Source organism: Pezoporus flaviventris, unplaced genomic scaffold (assembly GCF_033815535.1).
Source record: "Pezoporus flaviventris isolate CSIRO_AGI_PZ_B2104156 unplaced genomic scaffold, CSIRO_AGI_Pfla_v1 ptg000007l, whole genome shotgun sequence".
In the NCBI taxonomy this organism is placed as follows: Eukaryota; Metazoa; Chordata; class Aves; order Psittaciformes; family Psittacidae; genus Pezoporus; species Pezoporus flaviventris.
Genome location: NW_026892555.1, coordinates 78,544,912 through 78,568,376, shown reverse-complemented (window position 1 = coordinate 78,568,376; position 23,465 = coordinate 78,544,912). Strand labels below are relative to the sequence as shown.

The 23,465-nt window shown below is 37.7% G+C and overlaps 1 protein-coding gene across 4 annotated transcripts in view; it reads left to right on the top strand.

Moving 5' to 3' along the window:
* Positions 1–23,465, top strand: part of CDH12 (cadherin 12) — a 540,002-nt gene that overhangs the window by 489,380 nt on the left and 27,157 nt on the right. For all 4 annotated transcript variants that reach the window (XM_061449266.1, XM_061449262.1, XM_061449263.1 and 1 more), the window contains exons 7-8: positions 3,331–3,518; positions 12,967–13,220. In XM_061449266.1, coding sequence (XP_061305250.1) covers positions 3,331–3,518; positions 12,967–13,220 — 442 coding nt within the window. The remainder of the gene's footprint in view (positions 1–3,330; positions 3,519–12,966; positions 13,221–23,465) is intronic.

Sequence of the window (23,465 nt, the reverse complement as noted above, 5' to 3'; positions counted from 1 at the left end):
CTCACCTCCAGTTCAGTTTCCTGAATGCTTATTACTCAGCTTTTGGGGCTGAGTAAAATGTCCTATCAGTCATTTCAGCCTAAAAGCTTCAAGAGCACCATCACTCATTTATTTTTATCGTCCTCATCGAAGCTGCTGAACCTGAAATTCCAAGGAACTTTCACATTTTGAGTCACTTAGAAACTATGCAGGTGTTATAAGGGAATGCCTGAATGCTTATGAAAAGCTACATAACCACTGTAGCTTAGCTTTCTCTAGTTTAGGATTTTGGGTTTGATTTTAAGTGTAATTTAAGTGTGAAGTGTTGTGTAAGTTAAGCATATCAACTGGAACATAACTTTTGGCCTTAAAAAGAACTTCTTTCCCCCCCCCCCCCCCTTAAAATTCCATTTACAACAGAGTGAAAAATCTTGTCTAGACAATATGCATTGCTACTGGTTTTCCTATATGTGAAAATATTCTGACTTGCGTGCAATATGCATGAGTAAAATCAACAAAAAGGTAACTAGTTTCAGCGCCCAGTTTTGTAATGCAGTCTGAGGGAAGTAAGGGCTTGCTCCTTTGGTACATCCAACGTAACTCATCTCTTACAAAAGCCAGGAGCAAACTTAGAAAACACATTTAAAAGAGGATAATGGAAGTGGAAGAAAATATTTTTGTAGGCAGAGAAGTCCCATGTGACAGTCTACAGAATTTGACAGAATTGTTTGGGCAGCGTAACCATCTGCTGTGTAAGTTTGTCTGAGCTACTTGTTCTGTCTTCCCTAGAAGCTGCAGACAGCAAGGTTTTTCAGGACCTTTGGGAGCAAAAGGCTATTGCTCAGGCCTGTTTTGGTATACTTCTACAGCAAATGGAGGTAATAAGTGTATACAGGCAAAATAGACAGTAAAAACTGAATAATGCTAAACTGTCACAGCAAGTCCACAGCAAGAAATAATGTCTTCTAGAAACAGAAATATAAAAATGTACAAAACTATCTTTTTGTTGCACTTCATGCACAGCATGTATTGATCATTTCAAATATCCTCTTTACAATGATTATATCCTTGGGTAAAAAAAAAAAAAAGGGGTAAAAAAAAAAAAAAGGTGGTTTTCATGCCATACATTATATTCTCTTGAAGTTTTCCCCTGAGCTGGCAACAATATACATTATTTGGTTTTATTTATTTTATTCTGAAAGTATATTGGCACATGAGCACCATTAACAGCTTCAATATGCTCTGAAAATAGTATTACAGGAGGATGATGGCAGTGTAATTACATACTACATCTTCAGAGATCTGATTCTGGCAGAGTTGAAGATTACTTCAGAGTTTCAAATTAATCTGAATGACCCCATCTTTATTGCTGTTGAATTTCTGGAAACGATGAAATACCAAGTCATTGAAATAACTGATAAAAGCCTAAACAATCTGAAATGAGTAATGTAGTGTTTCTTTGATTCCATTTAAGTCCCATACGCTTTACAGCAAGGTACAGTGTTTTACAGAGAAATGTTTTTTTTAATGAGTTCGAGTGCTCTTCAGTTCACTAAGAATAGATCAACTAGCCAAAGAAGTAAAACTCCATTATCATATGCTTTTACGTTTTACGTTCACTAAAACTGTGGCTGTAAAGAGCAAACACTGCAGCAATGATTTCTGTCATCCAATGTAAGAGTCTGTAAAAGCCCTGGGTATCAGGGCTTAAACTATGCTGTGGAGAGAAGGCAAGTTTTGCCTTCAGGTACAATTTGCATGCTGACAAGAGGGAGAAAGCAGACAAAACAGATTTTTTTCAGAGGCAATCAGACAATTATACAGTCCGAACTGCTAGCTCACTAAAGGGTAGGTTTGCTCCTAATCCAGCAGTACTAATGTCATTTTTTCTCTCACCTCAATATATTGCAAAGCTGAAAAAGCTGACACAGCATGCATTGTGAGGAGATAATGGCAGGCAACGGTGTCTGCTGTTTAATTCAAAGGGCTGGATGTGAAAGTCATCTATCCTGCTGTTACACAATACACAACTTCTCAGAGCCTCATTTTGTGAAAAGGGACTGAACTGCTACCAGGCAGAAATCTCAGAGAAATCCCGCTGATACACCTTCCAGTAGTCACAGGTGCCTGTCCTCTGTACTAGTGGAAAAGAAGTATATATGTCCTCCTATGTGTTCGCATGTAGAGGAACAGAAAAGGCCATTGCCAATGTTTTCCTGCACCAAAGGGGCTGTTGTATGAGAGCTGTTGGAGAATATCCCAGGAAAATGAAATCACAGAGGAAGCAAATGCTATCTGAAGGGCAGGATGAAGCAAATCAAACATCCTGGGTCCACTGAAATCAGCTGCAAAAGCTGGTGATTTTGACAGCAAAGGCTGCTGCATGAACTAAGGTGAACACTACCTGCTCACTGCAAATACTTGTCATGATGGTGTTCATTGGCAAGGTAACAATTCCAGCAAGAGGTGCAGCTGAACAGGAAAGGCTGGCACTTCAGTAGCGGTGTATTAAGTCAGGGCACAGTATAAACTAAGCACTATTGCTACTGATGTCGTTAAAGTGAAGGCTTACTCAAAGTACTTTGTACCTTCCAGCTATTTCAACTATTATACCTTGATTTTTTTTGACATAGCTGTTTCCCCGAATGAAATCAGTTTTTCCTCACATATGAGTAGTAAGGTTTATTTTAAAAGCATGTATTTTTTGTGTTTGGTTGGGGTATTTTTAAACTTCTATTACCACTAAAGGTAAATAAGCTGAAAATGAAACTCTGAAGAGCTAGAAATTTATGGTTAGCACTGAAATTTTAGTAGGAGCACCCTCTGGTGGCTAATATATAAACAGTACTCTTTATCTTCCCCCACAAGGAGTTGTACATCTAATTATAATACTGAGTATTACAGAAAGGGGTGGAAACCCTTTTTCCATTGTATTTTGCCTTTTAACTACTGTGAAATGCCTAGATATATTTTCCTCAAAATAAAAAAATCAGATACTAAAAATTGTTAAACATAGGAGAAAAATGCTTATAAACATGTACTGTCTACAAGTAGAATTTAATTCAAAAGAATTAACCATATGGGTAAAATTAAAAATAGAAATACAGATGTCTATTTCAAGAGATAGAGATGATAAGGCCCTTACAGTTGCACTGGACCAAATTTAGAAACCAGGGAAAATCCTTGGGTAAAACATGCATATCTTTTTCTAATCATTTGTTGGTTTGATCTCATAATTTTAATCGGACTAATTACATCTGTTTCTTTTGCCCAGGCTCCATGGTTTTAATCAGACATACTATGTTAATTATTAAGAAATCCCAAGAATGACTGTCTACCACTTTGCCACAGGTATCTTCCATTTAAAAGTGCCTGAGTCCTCTCATGTTGGTTCTGCTATTGGAAGGATCAGAGCTGTGGACCCTGATTTTGGGCAAAATGCACAAATTGAGTATAACATAGTTCCAGGAGACGGAGGGAACTTGTTTGACATCACAACAGATGAGACCACCCAGGAAGGAGTTATCAAACTGAAAAAGGTATGTGGCAATGATGGAGTGTTTGTACCCAAGGGAGAAAATAGGTAAGAGAATTAAATGTTGTGCAATTAAACCTCATAGTTAACACACAGTTGTTTTTATCTTTATTAGAATCTAAGGCTGTGATGTTAGTCTTAAAAGCAATTGTAGTTTAGTGATTCATTTCATATACTATCAGGTATGACTTTTCATAAATAATGTCAGTTATATCAGCAGAGAAGTAATTCTTATCTCTGTTAAGAAAGTGTAATTTCTCTTTCATGGGAAGTTTTCCACCTAAAACCACATGAAAAAATGCACAGATCAGAGCATAGAATGAAAGAACTATATTTTATGTTTGAGATAATCTATTGCATTTTCACTTATAAGAATTTTCTTTTGAAAAAAAAAAATGTTTTATTTTAATAATGAAGCTGTTGTATAGTACTGTGGAGAAAAGAGTTTTTACTTAGGGTAGAGGAGTTCCAAATGATTGCAAATCAACATGTCCTACTTCCAGTTTCCTGATGATAGTGTTTCAAAGAGCTGATTATCAGATACTCATGCAAGGGAGCACACTGCAACTCAGCTGTTGATGTTTCTTTATTTTACGAGAATAAGTTCAAGGTTACTGAATTTATGAACTTTGAAGATGGAAAGGATAACTGTTATTTGGAATTTAGTGATTAAAGCACTCAGTAGGAGAGATAGATACAAAATAGGGGCTGTCACATTTTAACTAATGGCTCTTTTCTGAGGCCAGGCATGCACATGTACACCAATGATCAACTTTTTAATTAGAAAGAGGTTTGAGCCACCAACTCATTTTGAAAGGCCAGCTTATTCTTGGAGGTGTAATTTTTGTAAAATAAACACATCTAGGAGATGAACACTTTGCAAGGGTCAAGGGAGGAAAGTGCTGTGTATTAAGACAAGCTTTAGGAATAAAAAAGCTTTATTTTCAATAAAATTTAGGATTTAGGTACTTAAATTTCCTCCGGCTCTAGCCATGGGTGTATATTTGCATTATATTCATTCTAACAATGAAATTCCTGGTTTCAGCCTCTTGACCTGGGAAACAGTAAATTATCCATGGGTGTATTAAAGGACCAGATGATATCAAGCCACTCACTCTTCTGCTAGTTTTAATGACATATGATGTAATTGATAATACCCACAGGAAGTAGTTTGATGAGACACAAACTCTTTGCACTTTTCACACACGTCCCCTCTTTTCTGACTAAAAGTTTGAATGCAGTGTTTCCTCCTTATGTGAATTTGTAAATTTGCTTCATTTTTAAAAATTATTCTGATCACCTTTTTCCTTTTATGCAGATGACTCAAAAAGAGCACCACCTGGAACTGTCAGGCTGAGCAGCTGCGTGCCCTTCTGTATGCACTGCCAGTCAGAAATGACAATGGGTGGGAACCATTGAAAAAATAATGTTTGAGCATTGAGAATAGGTTTTGGTAGGATTCAGTTCTCCCTCAGCTAGTCCTAAGCCTCGGATGTGCTGCTTGCTTTTATACACAGCAGTGGAACTTTTCCATACTTGTGGTTAAGTGTATATATGTTAGACTGCATGGACAAAACTTTCAAATTGGCAATTCAAAGAGCATGCATGTAAAATTTGTTACTGGTAAAGAGGATTCACATACGAATCTACTTGATGCAGTTATCTTGGGATCAGCACAAAATGCCTGGCCACTTTTGAGACTGCTGTATGGGGAATTATATAACAGCTAATTCAACCACTAATTAAATAAAAACCAAACCACACAACTAATTCTATATCCAAATACTTTAGAGTTGGTCCCTGTATTTTGCTGCATTCAGATAGGGCATATCTGAAAGTTTAGGACATTTTAACAGCAGCAGAACATCACTTAATGCTGCCTAATGTAAATGATAGATCTCTGTCACTGAACAGAAGGGGAAAAAATATAATCCTAATCCCTTTTTAATCGTCTTCTTCATAGGGGCCTTTGACAGGCTGTGAAGGTCAGGGAATACTAGCATTGTTCTATGCAGGATTGTGGAAAGAAGATTAAACCCAACATGCAGGTCCTTCATAAAAGAGTGCCTTTATACAGACCATACATCTTGCACTTCACAAAACTTTTCTGAGGGAAAAGGTCCCATTCATAAGATTTATATAAACCAAGTGTTTTAAGGCATTTTGGAATGACCCAAAATCCTTCCATTCAAGTTCCTTGCTGGATCCTAGGTTAAACAAGAGCAGTCTGGATTCTTAGTGATATTGTCAACACAGTTTTCATATCCTTTATGCCTATGATAATATAAATGTATTTTCATGGGTTGCAGTTTTCAGAGTCCAGAAATGCTGCACATTCACAATTCTGTAGACACCTATTAATGCATGCTAGCCATACTGTACAAGCCTGCAACAGCACCATTCGTTTGCCTGCAGAGTAGCAATTTTACATTGCATGGTGTTCAAATCACTGATGTTACATTATGGGATTATACAAATATTAAGGTTAGGTATGCATTAAAGTCCTTCTTTAAATCAAAGCTGGTAAATGAATAGGACCAACACTTTCAATTATGAATTATAAATAATTAATAGTCAAAGCCACTAATAAAAAGTGCCATGTGCTTTAAAAATCGGTTTGCTCTTTTTCTGTATCATAGGATATTCTGATGCCATAAGTGCTGCAGTAATTAAGTGCTGAGACATGTCAAAGCCATGCTTTTATTTTTCCTGGAAAATTTCTTGCAGCTAGAAACAGTCGGTCACTGCACAGATGCTTTTTTTTTTGTTCAGTTGTTATGAAAAAAAAAGGAAGATTTTTCTTTATCCAAATTGAGAAAAATGAAACCTTCTTGCATAATATCTTTTTTTGGTAAAAAATACATTTGATGATAAAAAATTGCACAAGCCAAATTGTTTTTTTTTTTTAGCATACTAAGTGCATTGGTGGAAGTAAAAGGCCATTCTCTGCTTCTCAGACACCAAATGGGCATAAACAGCTACAGCCGGACAAGGTGCACATCTTAAATGATCTGGTTTGGGTACTAGTTTATGTTCATGCTACCATCCAACATAAACTTGATTACTACTTCTTTTGTGGTATTTACATATATTAACAATTAAATAGCTTTTCTTATATTCTACTAAAGAGAGGATCCAAACGCCATTTAGCCCCACTGTGTGGTTAGTACTGTAATAGCTTCCTCTCTCCCAAAGAGGGGAAACTAATAAAAAGAGGGGGAAATGTCTGACTTCAGGACAATGCTGGATTCAGTTTTCCATAAGAGTAAGAAATACTACTATATTAGGAAAGGAATGACCATTATTTTCCCCTGTCCAGTGCTATTTAATACAGTGTTTATTGGTGTTTATAATTATGTAGTATCTGTCATCCTACCTGAATGCTTCAGGAAACTTGAGTGTAAACTACTGGAAGCAGGGTGAGAGAAAGTACCATCTCCTTTGTACCAGAGTTTAATTGCCTCTCATAGAGCACATAGTAGTGCTTCCAGGTACAAGAGGAAAGTGTGTCAGTTCCAGGCAAGCTTGTGATTTTTTTGAAACTTGATTGAAACTGAATCTTTAATGACCACACCCAACAGAAAAAGAAAACAAAAGGATCTGAGCTTCCCGGAATAGCTGGCACAAAATTTATTAAACTAAGAATGAGTTTATAGGATAATCCTATTTTATGCAGAAGCCTTTTAATTGGCTTGGCATGAACTAATCCAGAAATTGAGCAGGGTTGAAACATTAAGTCTGGATCAGAGATTACTTTACAAATTTGTGCAAAGTGCCATTAAAACCCAGGAAAAAAGCCCTGTTTCTATGGTGCACCTGTTATGATCCTATACTGCTGCACTATACTGTGTGAGCTGCTCCATGTGTGTCAGTGGAAATGCAGGGAATAATTGCACTGGAATGGGTTGCCCAGGGAAGTTGTGAATGCTCCATCCCTGGCGGTGTTCAAGGCCAGGTTGGACGGAGCCCTGGGTGATATGGTTTAGTGGGACATGTCCCTGCCCATGGCAGGGAGGTTGGAACTAGATGATCTTAGGGTCCTTTCCAACCCTAGCTATTCTATGATTCTCTGATTCTATGATCTTGGTTTTTGGTACACATGTCACACAGGTGACAAAGCTGTATCCACCAAATTACAGGATGTCATGGAGGACACTGCATGATGAGAAACAATAACTTTAGTGATGATATAATAACAGAAACTGGGGGAATGATGAACAGATCCAGTAGCTGCAGGGAGGTATTTTCTTATAACTTCAGGGGACACTTTTAAAAAGCTTTTCATTGGAGTCAGCATGTAGGAGTTTGACTACAGACTAAACTGAGGTGTCTTGCTCATGCCTGCTATATGTGTAGCTCACTGCTATAATGTAAGAGCAGTCTGACAGCATCTGTACACCACAACAGTGAGCGTAAGGCAGATTCATGACTCTGCCTTATCCAGAATTGCATTATGGCTACTACTTGCTTTATTAGCAAGGCTGAACAGGCTGCTCACCCCATCACTTCTTTCTCCAGAGGTAGGGAATACCCTCTGCAGGTGTGTGCACAGGCACTGTCTGCATATAATCATAACTAACTCAGGAGTTTATGTAAGTGGGAATTGTGGTCTTACATTTTGAGGAAGAAGAGCAAGCTATATGAGGCCTTTCAGCACAGGCATCAAGTAGTGACCTGGGTGCGGGTGCAATCCTAAAGACCACCATGGTAGCCACAGAGGAGAATGACAGGAAGAGTGAAGAAGAGAGTATCTTTCGTCTCTACAGTTTCAGATACAGCTGTTGGGTTTGTTTTTTCCTGGAACAGTGAAAGGTACCTGCAGAAAGAGGTGAGATGCTTGAGAGTATGAATCCTGACATTGGTCAGCTTCTTCTCTCTTCCGGATACAGAACATAAGTATATTTTGCCTACTTCCCATCAAGTCTTGAAACACTCACCAGATTTGGTCAAATTACAGAACTCAGTGTAGACTTGGCCTATAAATTTTGGTTTTTACTGTCCATTCTCACCTTTAACTAATGAATGCTCCTGGTTGGTTTGGAGCTTGTTTTAATAAATCAGCCTGCTCTACAATGCCAATTATTTCCTTGTGCTATTTAAAATCCAGTGCAGAAGTGTATTTACTGAAACGTCATGCACAGCAAACAGTCTTATGGCAATATTTCACAAAATATACAATCACTCAACTCATCTTCAAGGGGAAACTCTTGCCAGGTTTTGAGACAGGCATGTATGATGCAGAGTTGACCTACAACAGCACAGCACTAATGTGAAGAAAAGATTAAGTTAATATGTGCTTCATCTCAACCTAGTGCTACTATCCATAACTATCCTTATGCAGTGGGGCTTACAATCTCATTCCCAAATACGGCTTTTCCATCATTGTAGGTGTGGATCCTGAAAACCTGTATCACAAACAATACTGTTCTATCTCTTTGGTGTGGATAAATAGCAGAAATTTCTGGAGTTTCTTGTTCTAACTGTTTGTGAAGCAGAACAAACTGACAGGATGGCTGAATTCATTGTATCTTTCAGCCCATTTTTTTTCCCCAGTTCTTTATTTGCCTCTCTTCTGCCCTGCTTTACATCTATCTATCTATCTATCTATCTATCTATCTATCTATCTATCTATCTATCTATCTATCTATCATCTATCTATCCATCCATCCATCTGATATCTCATTTAGATAGATACATCTATATAATAACATTTCTTAGCTTCTATCTTAAATATGGGAAACAGTAGTATTTCAAAATACAATTATATCTAACAGAGAGCTGTTTATGTGCTTTCCTAGCCATAAATATGTCTATTCAAGATACTTTCAGAGTTGCAAGATAAAGTGATTTGTTATTATGTGTTATTCGATTTTGGGATTTGTAGAATGCCTTTGCTGCACATAGCTGTACATATGCTGATAGTGCTTTACTGTGCAACTATATAGAGCAGCTTGTAACCGTAACACAGGGAAAGCCAGATAAGAACCAGTAAGTGAGCAAAATACATCTATTCTGTCACTAGTACTTAGAATATCAATTAGAAATACTCCTCTAATTGTTGAATAGTTCACAGTTAATAAGGATTGCCTTAATATTAGCAAAAATGCTGTTTACATGGAAAAACTTGTAGCTTTTGTAAACTAAAAAAACAACTTTATTCAAAATTAGTTTTATGAATATTATTATTTTTATAGAAGAAATAAATATTTATTTCCATTGTTTATTTATTTTAAAAAGACATTCCATTAAAAATCTGATTAAATGAAACAGGTTTCAATATTTTTTTTCTGTAAAATCCAAACATTCTGCTATCTTACCAGCTCTCCAAATTTTAAATGAAATTATGACTGAGCACTGTCAGACATGCATTATGTAACAGCAAAATATGTCTTAAAAGAAAAAAAAAGCAGCTAAAAAAATTGTATGGATCACTCATTTCCTTCACAGAGTTTAGTGGTGTCTGCTAAAAAAAGACATACAAAGAAATGCTATTTTAACCTCTTGAAAACTAAAAATCAAAAAAGTTTTGCCTAAGAGCTAGGCATACTTTCAGTTCTTCTGTTTTCAGGCATATCAGAAAAATGCAAAAATTTAGCACTATCGATAGCTATTCGTATGGCTCAACAGTTTAAAACTGCAAAGACCAGAACTAGTTAGAATATTGTAGCTTGGGCTGCCCATAAACACAATACATCAAAACCATACCCTTTTGCTTCATTATATATGTTGTACAAAATATTTTTCTTTTTGAAATTAAGTCCTAGGTTTACTGCTTGCAACATTTCCCATCTTTCCACAGACCTTTCAGTTGTAGTTTAGCCTCTCATATGCTATAAGGCTAAATGCTGCTATTCTCACAGAATCGTAGAATCACAGAAGCAGCTAGGTTGGAAAAGACCTTTAAGATCATTAACTCTAACCATTTTGTGGGAGTCTGTCTCTGATTTCTTTCTCTGATGATGGCTCAGCACTTTCTGCATGTCTCTTCAAATGCTAAGTGCCATCTGTGCTTTGCACTGTCCACACATTGTTTAACCTCTAACTATATTTCTTATCGGACCCATAGAAAGGCAGAGAGAAAGAACTGGTTTCTCTGATATTACAGTGGAAAAATTATTTCCTTCCTTGAGGTCAAACTGTCTTTTCAAAAATGTACCATAGTGTTGCCCATAATGCTGGGCGGGGTGGGGGGGTGTGTGTGTGAAGTGATGCAGCCACTTAATCCATCTTCTGGGTAGCTGTGCAGTAAAATATGCTAGCCTGAACACACCAATACACAAAATTGACTGAAGTTTTATGCCTTGCTGTCCATCTCCAAACAAGCACTCTGTTCCCCTTGTATCCTGAAAGTTGCGACTGGGCACTGGCCAAGGACTGTGATCTGGTACTCCTGCCTTGGAAAGTAACTCAGTGAAAAACAGCCTTCAAGGAATGCATGGGTTGTGACTCTTCCCTTTAGTACATCTATCTGCAAATATACTTCTGTAGCACAGGAGCCAATGTGAACAGTTTAAATACAATTTTGGGGTATGAAAGATACATACAAGTCATCAGAATAACTACCTAATTGAGAGCTTAGATTTCTTGCTTTCTCTGTATTAACCATTTATGTCTAGCTTAGCCCCTCATACTTACATTTTTTTCCACTCCAGACTGGTTCTTCAAACTCTAGGTTTTTTCCTGTTACTATAAGTCTTGAAAATATATTAACAATTTATATAATTAGCTGGAGAAGAGTTTGTGGCATGGTTTGTATGTTGGGTTGTGTTTGTTTGTTTGTCTGAGGAAGATGCTTTTGGCAAAGTATAACAGTGAACATGAGGAGTATAGAAACTGAAGACAACGTGTCAACAATTTGGATACCAAAGCATTATGTCCATCTGTAGTGATGCCAACAGCTTAGAGTTTAACCACTGGGCCATAAGTTCTTCCACATTTAATTTTGTCTGTTTCTTCTCATCATTAGTTTTTAATTCTTTCTGTCAGTCCAGCCATGAAGGTGCAAGTCATACTGATTTTTACTGGGAATTTTGTCTGTAGGAGGGTGTTTGTACGTGATAGTGGATTGGTTAGAATCACTTGACTTTCAAGCTTTTTTATTTTAATGGCGTATAGATTTAGGTGGCTAATTTTAAATTCCTAGCTCAAAAAAGACTGACCATCTAGTCTGTTAAAATTATAAAGACTTTCATAAGGATTTAAAATCATTATGCTATCTGTTCAGCTAATGTAAGTCAAGGAAACTTGATTGATTTTAATGGAGTTACTTTAGTTTATGCCAGGTAGTCATCTGGCCAATTATGTCCTGTTGTGATAAGGACAGAAAATGGCAGAATTCAAATCTATCCTGGCTGTGACAAGTGACTGGAAAGACTGTGGTAATGATGGCTGTGGGGGGAAGTCAGATGCTGAAATATCCTTGCTCATACACTTGTGATCCTGCTCTTTTTTCCAGATAGCATACCCTTTCCCGTTAGAAAATTTCCAGCTTGAGAGTTATTATAGGAAGAAACCACTAGGTGCCACTGTTATCCAAACATCAGGAAAAGACTCAGTAACGTTAAAAGCATGAAAGCCGACGCAGCTAAGGCCTTTAACTAAAATTAAAGCTTCAGTGTCTTTTCAACTAAATAAGACTGCATTAAGGTTTTTGATATGATTACCTTTCTAAAACCAAAGGCACTAAATTGATGTACAGTGACAGAAACCTGCAGAAAAACAATCCGATTGCAGGATGCATATACATCAAAAACCAAGATGGGTATACAAAAGGTGCTATGCTACCTTGAAGACCTTATGAATTACACTTAGGATCACAAGGCAGGGTAAAAGTCTGCATTTTTAAAGTACATGCAGCTCCACTATATGGTGTGAATAGCAGTTCACTGATAAGATAGACATTTTACAGGAAATACTTGTTTCAGATCAAGTTTGAAGTTCCAAGCCATACCTGAGGGTTGGCTTGACCCACTGGTATGTACCAGAGTTTTTATTCAGGCTAGTTTTCATCACTGTCATGACCTTCTAAAAGCTTTCCCTGCTAAAAAAAATGGAAGTCTTCTATTTTGAGGAACTGGATCATCTAGAGACAGTTGATTGCCTGTGCTTGGGAGTTGCGAATGCAAATATCTGGCTAACTGGCACAACAGCTCATTCGCAAAAGATGACTCTCACTTAGTTAACTTCAGACATCTACAATGGAACTGTTTACATCTATGTCAGTCATCCTGATTTCTTTTTGATGTGCAGAAACTGTCATTTCCTGAGTATGATTCATCTAGCCTATTTCAGAAATCACCTTAGCATGAGATGAACAAGTTTAGATAATTAGGTAAGGAGTTGAAGTTTACACTGAAAGCATCTTAAGTTGTGTCAGATTAATCCTACCAAAGTGATTTTGCAATGTTTAATTTTTAGTCAAATATGATGTTTTGCTTTTATTCTTTCTACAGCCATTAGACTTTGAAACAAAAAAGGCTTATACTTTTAAAGTTGAGGCCTCCAATCTCCATCTTGACCATCGATTTCACTCAGTGGGTCCATTCAAAGATACTGCCACTGTGAAGATAAATGTATTGGACATGGATGAACCTCCAGTTTTCAGCAAGCCTATGTACACAATGGAGGTTTATGAGGATACACCTGTGGGGACCATTATAGGTGCAGTGACAGCACAAGACCTTGATGCTGGCAGCAGCTCAGTTAGGTAAGAAAGCTTTTCCTCCTTCAGTAACTCTCAGAGAACCCAAAGTGAAGCTGACAGTGAGACTTGGTGGCTCAGAGCCGAGTAAGAAGGTATAAAATGTTCCAAGTCTGTCACTGTGACAGCTAACTGATGGTCTGAAAAATACTGAAAAGAGATTCTTGTTTGGGTGGGTTATCTGGAAAAATACATGAAGTTTCTTATCATACAGATCATATAAGTTACTATGCACTGACAGGACTTCAGAGATGGAGTGCTTAGACTAAGGAAGTAAAGACATTGTTTTACCTGGTGTCTGGGGCTTCCACAAAAGTGTCTTTGAAGTGCAATACTGAAAAAGGAAGTTACACATGTTATGTCTGTGTTATATCTCAATGGGTGACAGTGAGCACTGTCGCTTTCATAAGAACCACTTCCTGTCTACATACGGCAAAGAACCAATTTTTTGATAAATAAATGCTACATCTGTCTTGGCTACAGCTGTGAGGATGTGATTGCTGACCAGCATCATTGTGTTCAGCTGACTTCAGCACAAGTAAACCCCTTAGTTACTGGTATAGCTTATTTTCCTGAAATAAAAGGGAGAGGGGAACTGTTATAAAAAATGTATTTCCAGTCACATTAGAAACTACAAAGGGAACCTTACCCATGTACCAATAGGAAGCTCCTGTGTGGACACAGTCTAAGATGTAGGCAATCATTACACACACTTCCAGTACCAGCTCATGTTGGACCTACCTGACTTCAGAAAGTATTTTTATCCCAGACTTTCATGAAAATTATTGTAGACATAAAGGAAGTCATCAGTCTTTAAATATTACTGTTTATCAAATGGGACCATGACAGAACACAAAAATGCAGCTACTGTCTACCAGGTGCATACACATTCATGCATTTTTGACTAGTAATTCAATTGGACTTTTTAATCCATGTTTATTAATTATGTGCATTTTGACTCAGTACTTATATTCTCAAAATAAACATGCTAGATGATATGTTGTAATAATACTTAAAAAATTAACATATAGCAGTGACTGTTTATTTCCTGCTTTGTCAATTCACTGTTAGTTCTTGCTTAAAACTATAACTAATGTTTCATTCACTACTTGTTTTTCAGTACATTCTTCATTCATTTCTAATACCAAAATATATTTGTTCATGAATTTGTGACACATTCTTTCCCTGACAAAGGATCAAAACCTTCGCTAACAAAGATTGACGTGAAAACCTTTTCCTTGGTGGCAGCCTATGAAAATAGCCCTCCTGAAGTCAATATTCTGTTGAAAACCACATTTTCTTGCAAGCAGATAGCAAGCCTTTAATCACATTGTTGAGCAGTTTTTCATATGACAGCAGAATCATTTGAATGCATAACCACTCCTCAGTGTTGTTTTTTTTTATTTTATTTCACAAATTCTCCTAGGAGACTCAAGGGCTCTGGTTACTGATCCTGTATTTGCAACTACACAAGAAAAATTGTCTCATGATGGTTTCTTCACAGACTGCACTTACTATAGTAGTATAAGTAGTATAAGCCACTTTAAAGTGTTCATGTCTATCTTTTTTAACCATGAAACCAGTACTTTGGTGTCTAAATGACCATCTATTTATAAAATACCCTTACCGTTTTGTCTCACTGATCTACTTGCTGACCCCTTACATCAACAGTGCTCCCAGGCTCACTTCTAATAAACCAATTCATCTGGTTCCTGCCCAGGGAAACACATGAGATATGTCCCAGTATTATGAATTTCTCAGAGGGACCTGTTTCTACTCACAAGTAAGCCACACACTGAATTCAGTGGACTTGGGAGGAAGATAAGTTGCTTTAAGGACAGGGATGTGCTCCAGTAAGCCAATTGACCTACTGAGAAGATTAAGTTGGAAACCTCCCCATACAGCTGTCTCTTCCAGCTTTCTTAGATCACTTACTTGTATCACTTTATATGTTTCAGTCCTGAAATCTCTTCCTCAGCGCTTGTTTACCTGACGATATATTTAATTCTCTGTATTCAGCTTGATTTCCAGCTCTCTGAATTCAGTTATAAGGTTCTTACTAATTTATCAACAATCTGATGATACTTTTATTCTCTGTAAGAACCTACCTGTGTCCAAATGCTGACTAGTCCAGGCAGAAAAACAAATTATATGCAATTGTTAGCTACTAATGTATTATTGTTCGATATTTCATAAGTTTTATATACTTAAACTGGAAAAAAAAAAAAAAGAGTGCATGACTAGAGGTTAGGAAAGCATAAATTAGTTTGAAAGAGTTGCATGTGATTACAACTCCTTAATGTATCTTAACAAGTGATGCTTTCAGCTGTTTGTTTAAAATCTAGATTGTCTCATAGATGCAAAGAATGCTCTATCAATTTCATTATGCTTCAAAGAAGAAGTCTGAGCATCTGAGTAAATATGCCCTCCAAACAAACATAGAAAAGCAAGTAATGTTCTTTGGAGGCAACAGCCCATACAATTTGCTGGATGGCACAGTTTCTCTACAGATTCATTCGTTTTTTCTGAAATGTTTTCCTAGAGCAGTTTGGACATTAAGATGTCCATTACAACAACAATAAAATCAACAATCTGCCAAATAATAGATACTGGGATAAAATCTGCACTGTATGGAACAGCAGGCAAAACTTTTGAGAACAAAGCAGGCTAGAACACTTCATATGAATGGAAGCATCACTACTCACAGCAACCGAATCCATGTTATCAGACAAAAACTTTAGCTCTGTTATGCTAGTCACATCAGGAAGGGGGAGATAACAGCTAAAATGAAGACTGGATTCAGCTGGTTTTTAGAAAATATTTTTCTGGAAGCTGCTGAAAATGGTGAGGATTATCTTATTTTTTTCTTTGTCCTGTTACTGAAATCAAGCTTTTGGACATGTCAGGAATTTTAAAAGGTTTATTTTATGGAATTTATGTTAGATATATTTATTAGAGAACTTGAAGTGAAAGGGCACAGAGAACACATTCAGTAAGAAACAGGAAACTAAGCTCAAGGAGAAAAGGGGCCGCAGGTATTCAGCACCTGCAAGGGTGACTGGCTTCTAAGCTGTTTTGGAACATTACCCCAGTTCACCTAATTTTCAAACTGTGTTAAATCTGGAGTTGATGTCTCTCAGGAGTGCTATTTTGTCTATTCCCATTTTATCCATAATGCTGCAAGAAATGCTCAGCATAATGTTAAGATGAAGTCCTATGTACTTTGTGGCCATTAAACATCCCAAAGCACTTCTGAAAAGAGCAATGATCTCATGTTCTTCACAGACTTCCCTAGTTTATGATGGTTACAAGGTGTCTGTGAGGAAATAAAGAAAAGCCAACCAAACACCGGTATTACAATGTGTGTAATTTGTAAAAATGCAATTGGTTGTAGTAAAGATCCTTGTATTTGTGGTAAAAGGAATTTTAGGACTTCCTAAAAATCACTTTTATATGTGTACATACAGCATGAATGTTATAAACAGAGCTGTGTGTTTGAATTACGAGGAAGTGCAAATGTATGGCAAGACTGAGTTACCTGCAAGATCTTCTAGAATAGTGAGCTTTATCTAACAATGTGTGTGAAGTTCAACAACTTTGCACTGACACCTTTGAAGTTGTAAGATTTTCTTGTAGGTGATCCTCTGGTATAAAGCATGAAAGGATTATTGTCCCTGATGTGAATCCCAGATACGACTCCAATTACAATGAGCTTCATACTCTGTGTCACAACACTGCCCTTCAGATCTTCCCTGCTTGACTCAGAAGTTTTGCCTTATGAATCACAAGAACCACTCTAAGCAAGAAAGCTGTGCATTTTACTGTCCAAGTCCAGTGTCATGGAACCATGATATGGAAGAAATAAAAAAGTCATGTGTACTAGTCACAGGTCAATCATGCCCTCACTATCATGAGGACAAGACTATGTTCCTTGCATGTGCTTCTAAAGAAAAATCCTTATTTGTTTTCTGAACTAGTTCACAGTGATCCAGAAACTTTCATAGATAGGTTCTGTATTCCCAATGCGTATTTATCATGTAAAAATTAAGACAATACAAATAATAGGTTTCTTTCTGAATCCTTAAACTCTTTAAGTAAAAGCACGGACATGATTAATTAATGTTAGATATGTAACAGGAAAGTGCTTGACTTTTTTTGTGCATTCACTTTATGAATCTGTTTTTTTCTTCAGAAAAAAAAAGTCCCATCTTTTGATATCAAAATATATCTTATACTGTAAATTTACAGTCATACATAGAAGGACTGGAACATCTACTTCCACACCTCAAGACTCTTTATTTAATAGCAGATTAAGTGACAGCTATTTTTCTGTGTATGTTATCACACTGGAGGGTAACAAGATGTTTTGCCAGTTGGTTTTGCACAGATGGTGGGCCTCAGAAATGTTGGTTCCTTTTTAGCTGCTTTGGTGAGTTTTGCACAATTCTTGCTCTGTTACTTCCTATCCATTTCTTTTGCAATTTTAGCTCTACTCCATCCCTTGCCTTTTACTGAAGTCCCAGTCTCCTCAACTACTTTCAAGACCTCTGTTCCAAGTTCTAATCTATCCAGGCTAACCCATTCAAATCCCTGCACCAGTACTTCTCAGTTCCTGTTGCATATCCCTTCCTATCTCTTTCAGTCCTCCTCCTAGCTCGCTGTTTTCTTACATATCCTAAGCTCTGGTAGTTTAACACCAGTCCCCTCTTTCACAGTCCACCTTTCTTTTGCACACAGCTGGTTTCTGCCTTTTTCTTCCTCAACCACATCCCATTAGCTTCATAGTGTTCAGCTCTATTGCCTTCCTTTCTTCTGATGATGACAGACATCTTTTTTGATCTCAGTGGTTTGATGTATTCTTTTCTCTTTGTTCCAGTTACTTTGATCTTTCTAGAACTATAAAAAGTGAGTTTCTATCCCAGCATTTTCCCTGAATTCCAAAGGGTACATTTGGCTGACACATCTCATCTTTCCTCACCAGCCTCCCTAATTCCCAGTCTCATTTGGCTCAGTGACCACTCAGTTACCATATACACAATGACATCCCCATGTACCTACCTCCCAGCAATGCTGGAAATTATGTAGGGTAACAAACTCTTACTTCCTCCTTTTACTTTTCCCTGACATTCTGACTCTTCTGTTTGTTTTCTTCTCTGGCTGCTAGACTTCATCTTCATGACCTTAGGCAATTACATCCCTCCACTCTATTGTCCTCTGTCTGTAAGTTCTTCCCCTACTGATCCCATGTACTGCTCTAGGTTTGAATAAGCTGGCTTGCTTCTCAGCAACTGGGTGGTTTTAAGGAACTGAATAGAAAGGTGACTTCTCTTCAAACACCAGGCAGAAAAATCTTCCTCTTCTATGTATAAACTGTCTTTCAAAAAGGACTGTTTTCTTGCAGCTTAATGAATTCTTGCTCTTCAGCAGTGTCACAGCAACTGACCATATTTTTCTACCTTACCTTTACTGTGAAGCAAGATGTGTATAACAAGTTATTATGGTAATCCCCTTCATGGTAGTTTAAATTAATATTTTTCATTTCACATTTGCAATGAATTATGTGCACACAAGCAGACCAATAGCCCAGCTCAGCTGACAAGTGACTTGGTTGTATTAATTCAAGAACTGTGGTACTTTCGTTACAGTGATCAGCTTGGAGCTACTACAAGTAGCCAGTACAAAATAACAGAAAAAAGCACAACAACAACAACAACAACAAAAGTGCTGTTTTGTTTTAACCTTAATCTTAAATCTACAGAATTAAGGCTGAAGGGATCTCACACCATTCTTTGGTGGGCCAGGTAAACGTACTTGTCACTCATTAGCCCTCTGTGATGTTGCACCATGTTTCCTGGAACCAGACAAAGACTTGAGCTGAAAAACCCTTATTTGTCATTGTGGAGTACATGTAGACTGACTTTTGCATCTGTGTGGGTTTTCATAGGACTAGCAGGAACATGGAGCAAAGGTGAGTACTTCCTGGCAAAGTCAGAAAGCCTGCTCTAGGGGAAAGTCATTTGACATGCATAAATTTTCCTAGATCAACTCCTGGAAGCACTTGCAAAAATGAAATAGTGTTTACTATGTCCAGCAAGTAAGAAACAACTGAAAACAATGTTTAAAATCAAGAGACACCAGTAACCTTTATTTACAGTCAGTAATTCATCAACTTACTGAAGCCTGTGAAAAACAGCAGGTGATCTTCAGTTGGCATATGTTGTAAAATGTCTATCAGGAGTTTGGAACTAAAACAGAGGTATAGGTCCAGGAAGTTTGTGTACTATGCCCTTCAGGGAATGACCTGTTTGTAAGGGAAGTGGATGCTGAAAATCAAGAAATGTGCATTCAGCTCCAAGGCAGAAAAGAATAACTTGGCAGGGAAAGCTTTTAGATTAATTAAGACTGGCTAAGAAGCCAGACTGAGGGGAAAGGAACAATATGACCATTATAGTTCTGGTTTACTTCACTGCACTTGAACCACCTGGTGATGTGATTTTACAAAGCTAGTTCGCATCCCAGAGGCACACAGTGTAATTTTACTCTAGCTCAAATAATAGCCTTCCTGATTTCTGATCAAGGGCTCTTATTCCTCATTTCTCCACAAATGGATTTCTCAAGCATTCTAGAAAGCAATTGTAAGATTAAAGCAGGGGTTTAATGGCTGCAGCCATATCACCTCAATCTGTGAATCTCTCAGGGCTTCATACTCAGAGAATTGCAGATAGTCAGGACTTAAAAAACAACATCTAAGAAAAACTTATGTCCTACAGGAAAACATGTTAGTTGGTTATTCTGCACCGTGGTACACAAAGTCAAACCTGAAATCATCTTCCTAGTTGTAAAATCAAGCTCCTTGGCATTTTTAATTAAATCGGGATGTGTATCACTGACAGGACCAGAGGCAATAGACACAAACTGAAACACAGGAGATTCCCATTGAACAGCTGGAAACACTTTGTCTGGGTGACTGAGCACTGGCATAGATTGCCTAGGCGTCTCCTTCTGTAGATAATAAAAAAGTCCATCTTGACACAGTCCTGGGGAACTGGCTTTAGGTGGCCCTGCTTGAGAAGGGGTTTGATCACCTTCACAATTCACTTTCGACTTCTGAAACTTCTGAAACTGATTCTGAAGCTTCCATCTTTTCTAAGCTGAAACAGAGTGTGACAAATTATGACACAGGATCATCTAAGATGTCTGGATGTGAAAAAGGAGCAAAGATAATATAAATGCAATGCTGATTTTCAGTATGTGCAAACAAAAATACAATGATTAAAAAGACTGCTGTCATCATTCATGCAAATAATATGTCTACAGATTTGTAGCAACACATTAATCTAGGCAGTAAATCTGAAAATAGTGTGGAGGAAACACAGCACAAAAATTCCAGCTCAGGTAAGAGAACTAATTTTAGCGGCAAAAGATGGGGCTCAGGTCAGATTATCAGCATGAAAGGGAGAGAAAAAAAGTGCTTCTCCAACAACTTTTGCCTCATGAAATTTGTAAAACCTTTGAAAAGGTGACTCCATACTTACTTATATTGATCTCTGCAGATTCTGGGTTCCTTTATACACATAGATGATTGAGGAAGAGAAATGAAAAAGGAAAATGCAGCAGCTCCTATAGTGTCAGAGTTCTCCTGAATAATCTCTTACTGGTTCACCAAACCAGGTTCAAAGCAACAAATCATCCTCCAGTTCCTGACTTGACTGTTCCTTCTTGTGGATCCATCTGATAATCAAAGTGAGTCCTAGCTGATGATCTAAGCAAGCCAAAATCCTCCACTACATTCTGCAGTTTTCTCTGGAGTCACCATGGTTGCTGTTATTTGCTTTTTCTTTATCTCAGCATCAGCATTTTACTTTAGATTTTTTTCTGGGGAAAAATCTGGAAAATCTATCCAGATTTTAGTATCCAAAAGATATACAACAGAGCTAATATTTACATGATGTAAAAGCAAAGCAGTCAAAGATTATTCCTGTTGAATTTGTACCACTAGGCCAGCACTCCTTTATAGCAGCTTTGCTCCTTATTGCCCTAGTGCTTTATCAGAAGACAAAGCACTTTGGGACAGACACGGGAAGAGAGGCCCAAGAAACTTTTCTGTCTTATCCCATGGTGTTTATTTCAGGTAAACCCAGGTGCAAAATAAGTTTCAACTTCTGTTGAGACTGAATATTTGATGGAGTCATCACGTCTGTTTTCCCCTTCTAAACTTTCTTAAGGGTTGGAAGAGGTTCACTCAGTCTCATTTGCTCCCTTTTCGTACTCTGCCCACTGATAGAGATACTGATACACGCTCAGATGTCCATCCCAGCACGCTCTTTCCCCATCTAAAACCAACAAAGAAGGATGCTCTCCTTTTCACCGAATGTGAGATGCATCCTCCAATGCGTAGGTGCTTCTCTGAATGTGGGTGCTGGGTCCTTCATGCTATGGGCAGGATGAAGGTAGAAAGAACAGACCATGGACAGCAGTACAGAGGGCAAATGTACATCTTCAAAATCAGGGTGAAGTAGTATTCAGGGCCTGTAATTTGTGGTGCTGGTAGAGAATGTGCTCTGCTGCTTTCCCACAATAGCAATATTGACTGCTAAGCCTGGAGTGAGGGGGTTAAGTCCAACGTGCCTTCTACTGCTGCTCATAGTCTGAACCACTGAGACTTAATTAAACTACAGGACAAAGCTTTCTGTCTGCTTGGTTGTCTTGCAGTTCTGCCTGCTCAATGAGGCAGGAAAAATTATGTTAAAACTGAATAAAAACAGTGCATTTTCTAAATGACAAGGGCTTTTGATAAGATACTTACCTGGTAATGATAAATGCAGAGCAGACAATTGAGCTGACTGATCCGTTTGATAAGCAAATGAACAAAACCTTTAAAAGGAGAGGGGGGGAGGAAGCACAGTAATCTGTAGACAGGCAGAACTGGCAGTTTGGAAGGGCTGAAGACTGAACTTCAGCACATTTTATTTCCTTTATTACCTAGCGTGTTTTACTAAAATTCTCATGTAAGATTTATAAGGCTTATGAAAAGTTTAACAGCTTCCCCCGATTGACTCTGACTCGTTAGAGTCTGGCTGTCTGCATCCACTGCTTCCCTGTCAATTAATTCTGCATAATGGTCAATTTTCTCCAAAGGAGCAAAGTGTAATTTGTTTGCACTCATAGTATTCATTCCAGATTAGGTGAGCTACTGACTGCTAAATTCACTAATCCTTCATCCTCCTGGTTAAAAATATAGAAGCATGCAGCCACGTATGAAGGACTGAGGATGCAGTTACATAGTATGCAGAAAACTCGAACTGTGCTATTTTTTCATATGGGAGATCATGTGTTACATGAAAGGCATGAATAATAATATACGCAGGACATTCTGACAAGAAGTGTTTGTTCTTTCTCCCATCATGTAGCAATTCCACCTGCCCTTCTCTAAAGTATCACCTGCATCTGATATGCAGTATAGACAATATTCATTTTGGGAAGCCTGGAATACAGTTCACAGGGTATCATTCCTAGAAATTATAGTGCTGAACTCCTTTGAAAAGTGGACATGGAAGTACAAGAACTTATTTAGGCTTCTATAAAAATAATCCAAAAAATCTCTGCTTTTTAAGTAAAATATTTTTACATATACAAAGCTATCCCAACACTAAAAGACTAGAAATATTACATCAGTGGGATTTTCAAAAACATTCAGATTGGACTATTAGAACAGCTTTACCTCAGTGCTAAGTACCTTCAAAAATCTCTACACGATCATAAAGAAATATGGCATTTTGAGTGCAATAATGAAAGAAAAGTCATGGTAAAACCATCCGCTTCACCTGGGACAGCAGCTCAAGCCTTTCGGTGACTGCATCTGACTGGGCACGTAGGAGACATGTTAAGATCTAATGGCAAAAGTTAGATAGCAGTGAAGGCCAGTGCTGGTTGCTTTCCACATTTCAGATACAGGCTGGATTTTGTTTGTTAAAGGGTTTTGTTTGTTTGTTGTTTTTTTTTCCTTCATTCTTAGTATCCCCTGAAATAAAAGCAAAACAAAACATTAAGTATTGAATTATTGTGTATCTGCATGGATAGGGTTCTTCTGGGATCCAACTGGTATCCACAGGATTACCCAAAGGATAAGATCTGACAGCTGATCAGTCAGGGTTTCTTTTCATTTGACTTCTAATGCCTCCGCCGTGTTCTGAAGATATTCAACAAAGCTACAGAAAGCTTCTGTTCCCATTAAGGGAGGTGGCTTAATAA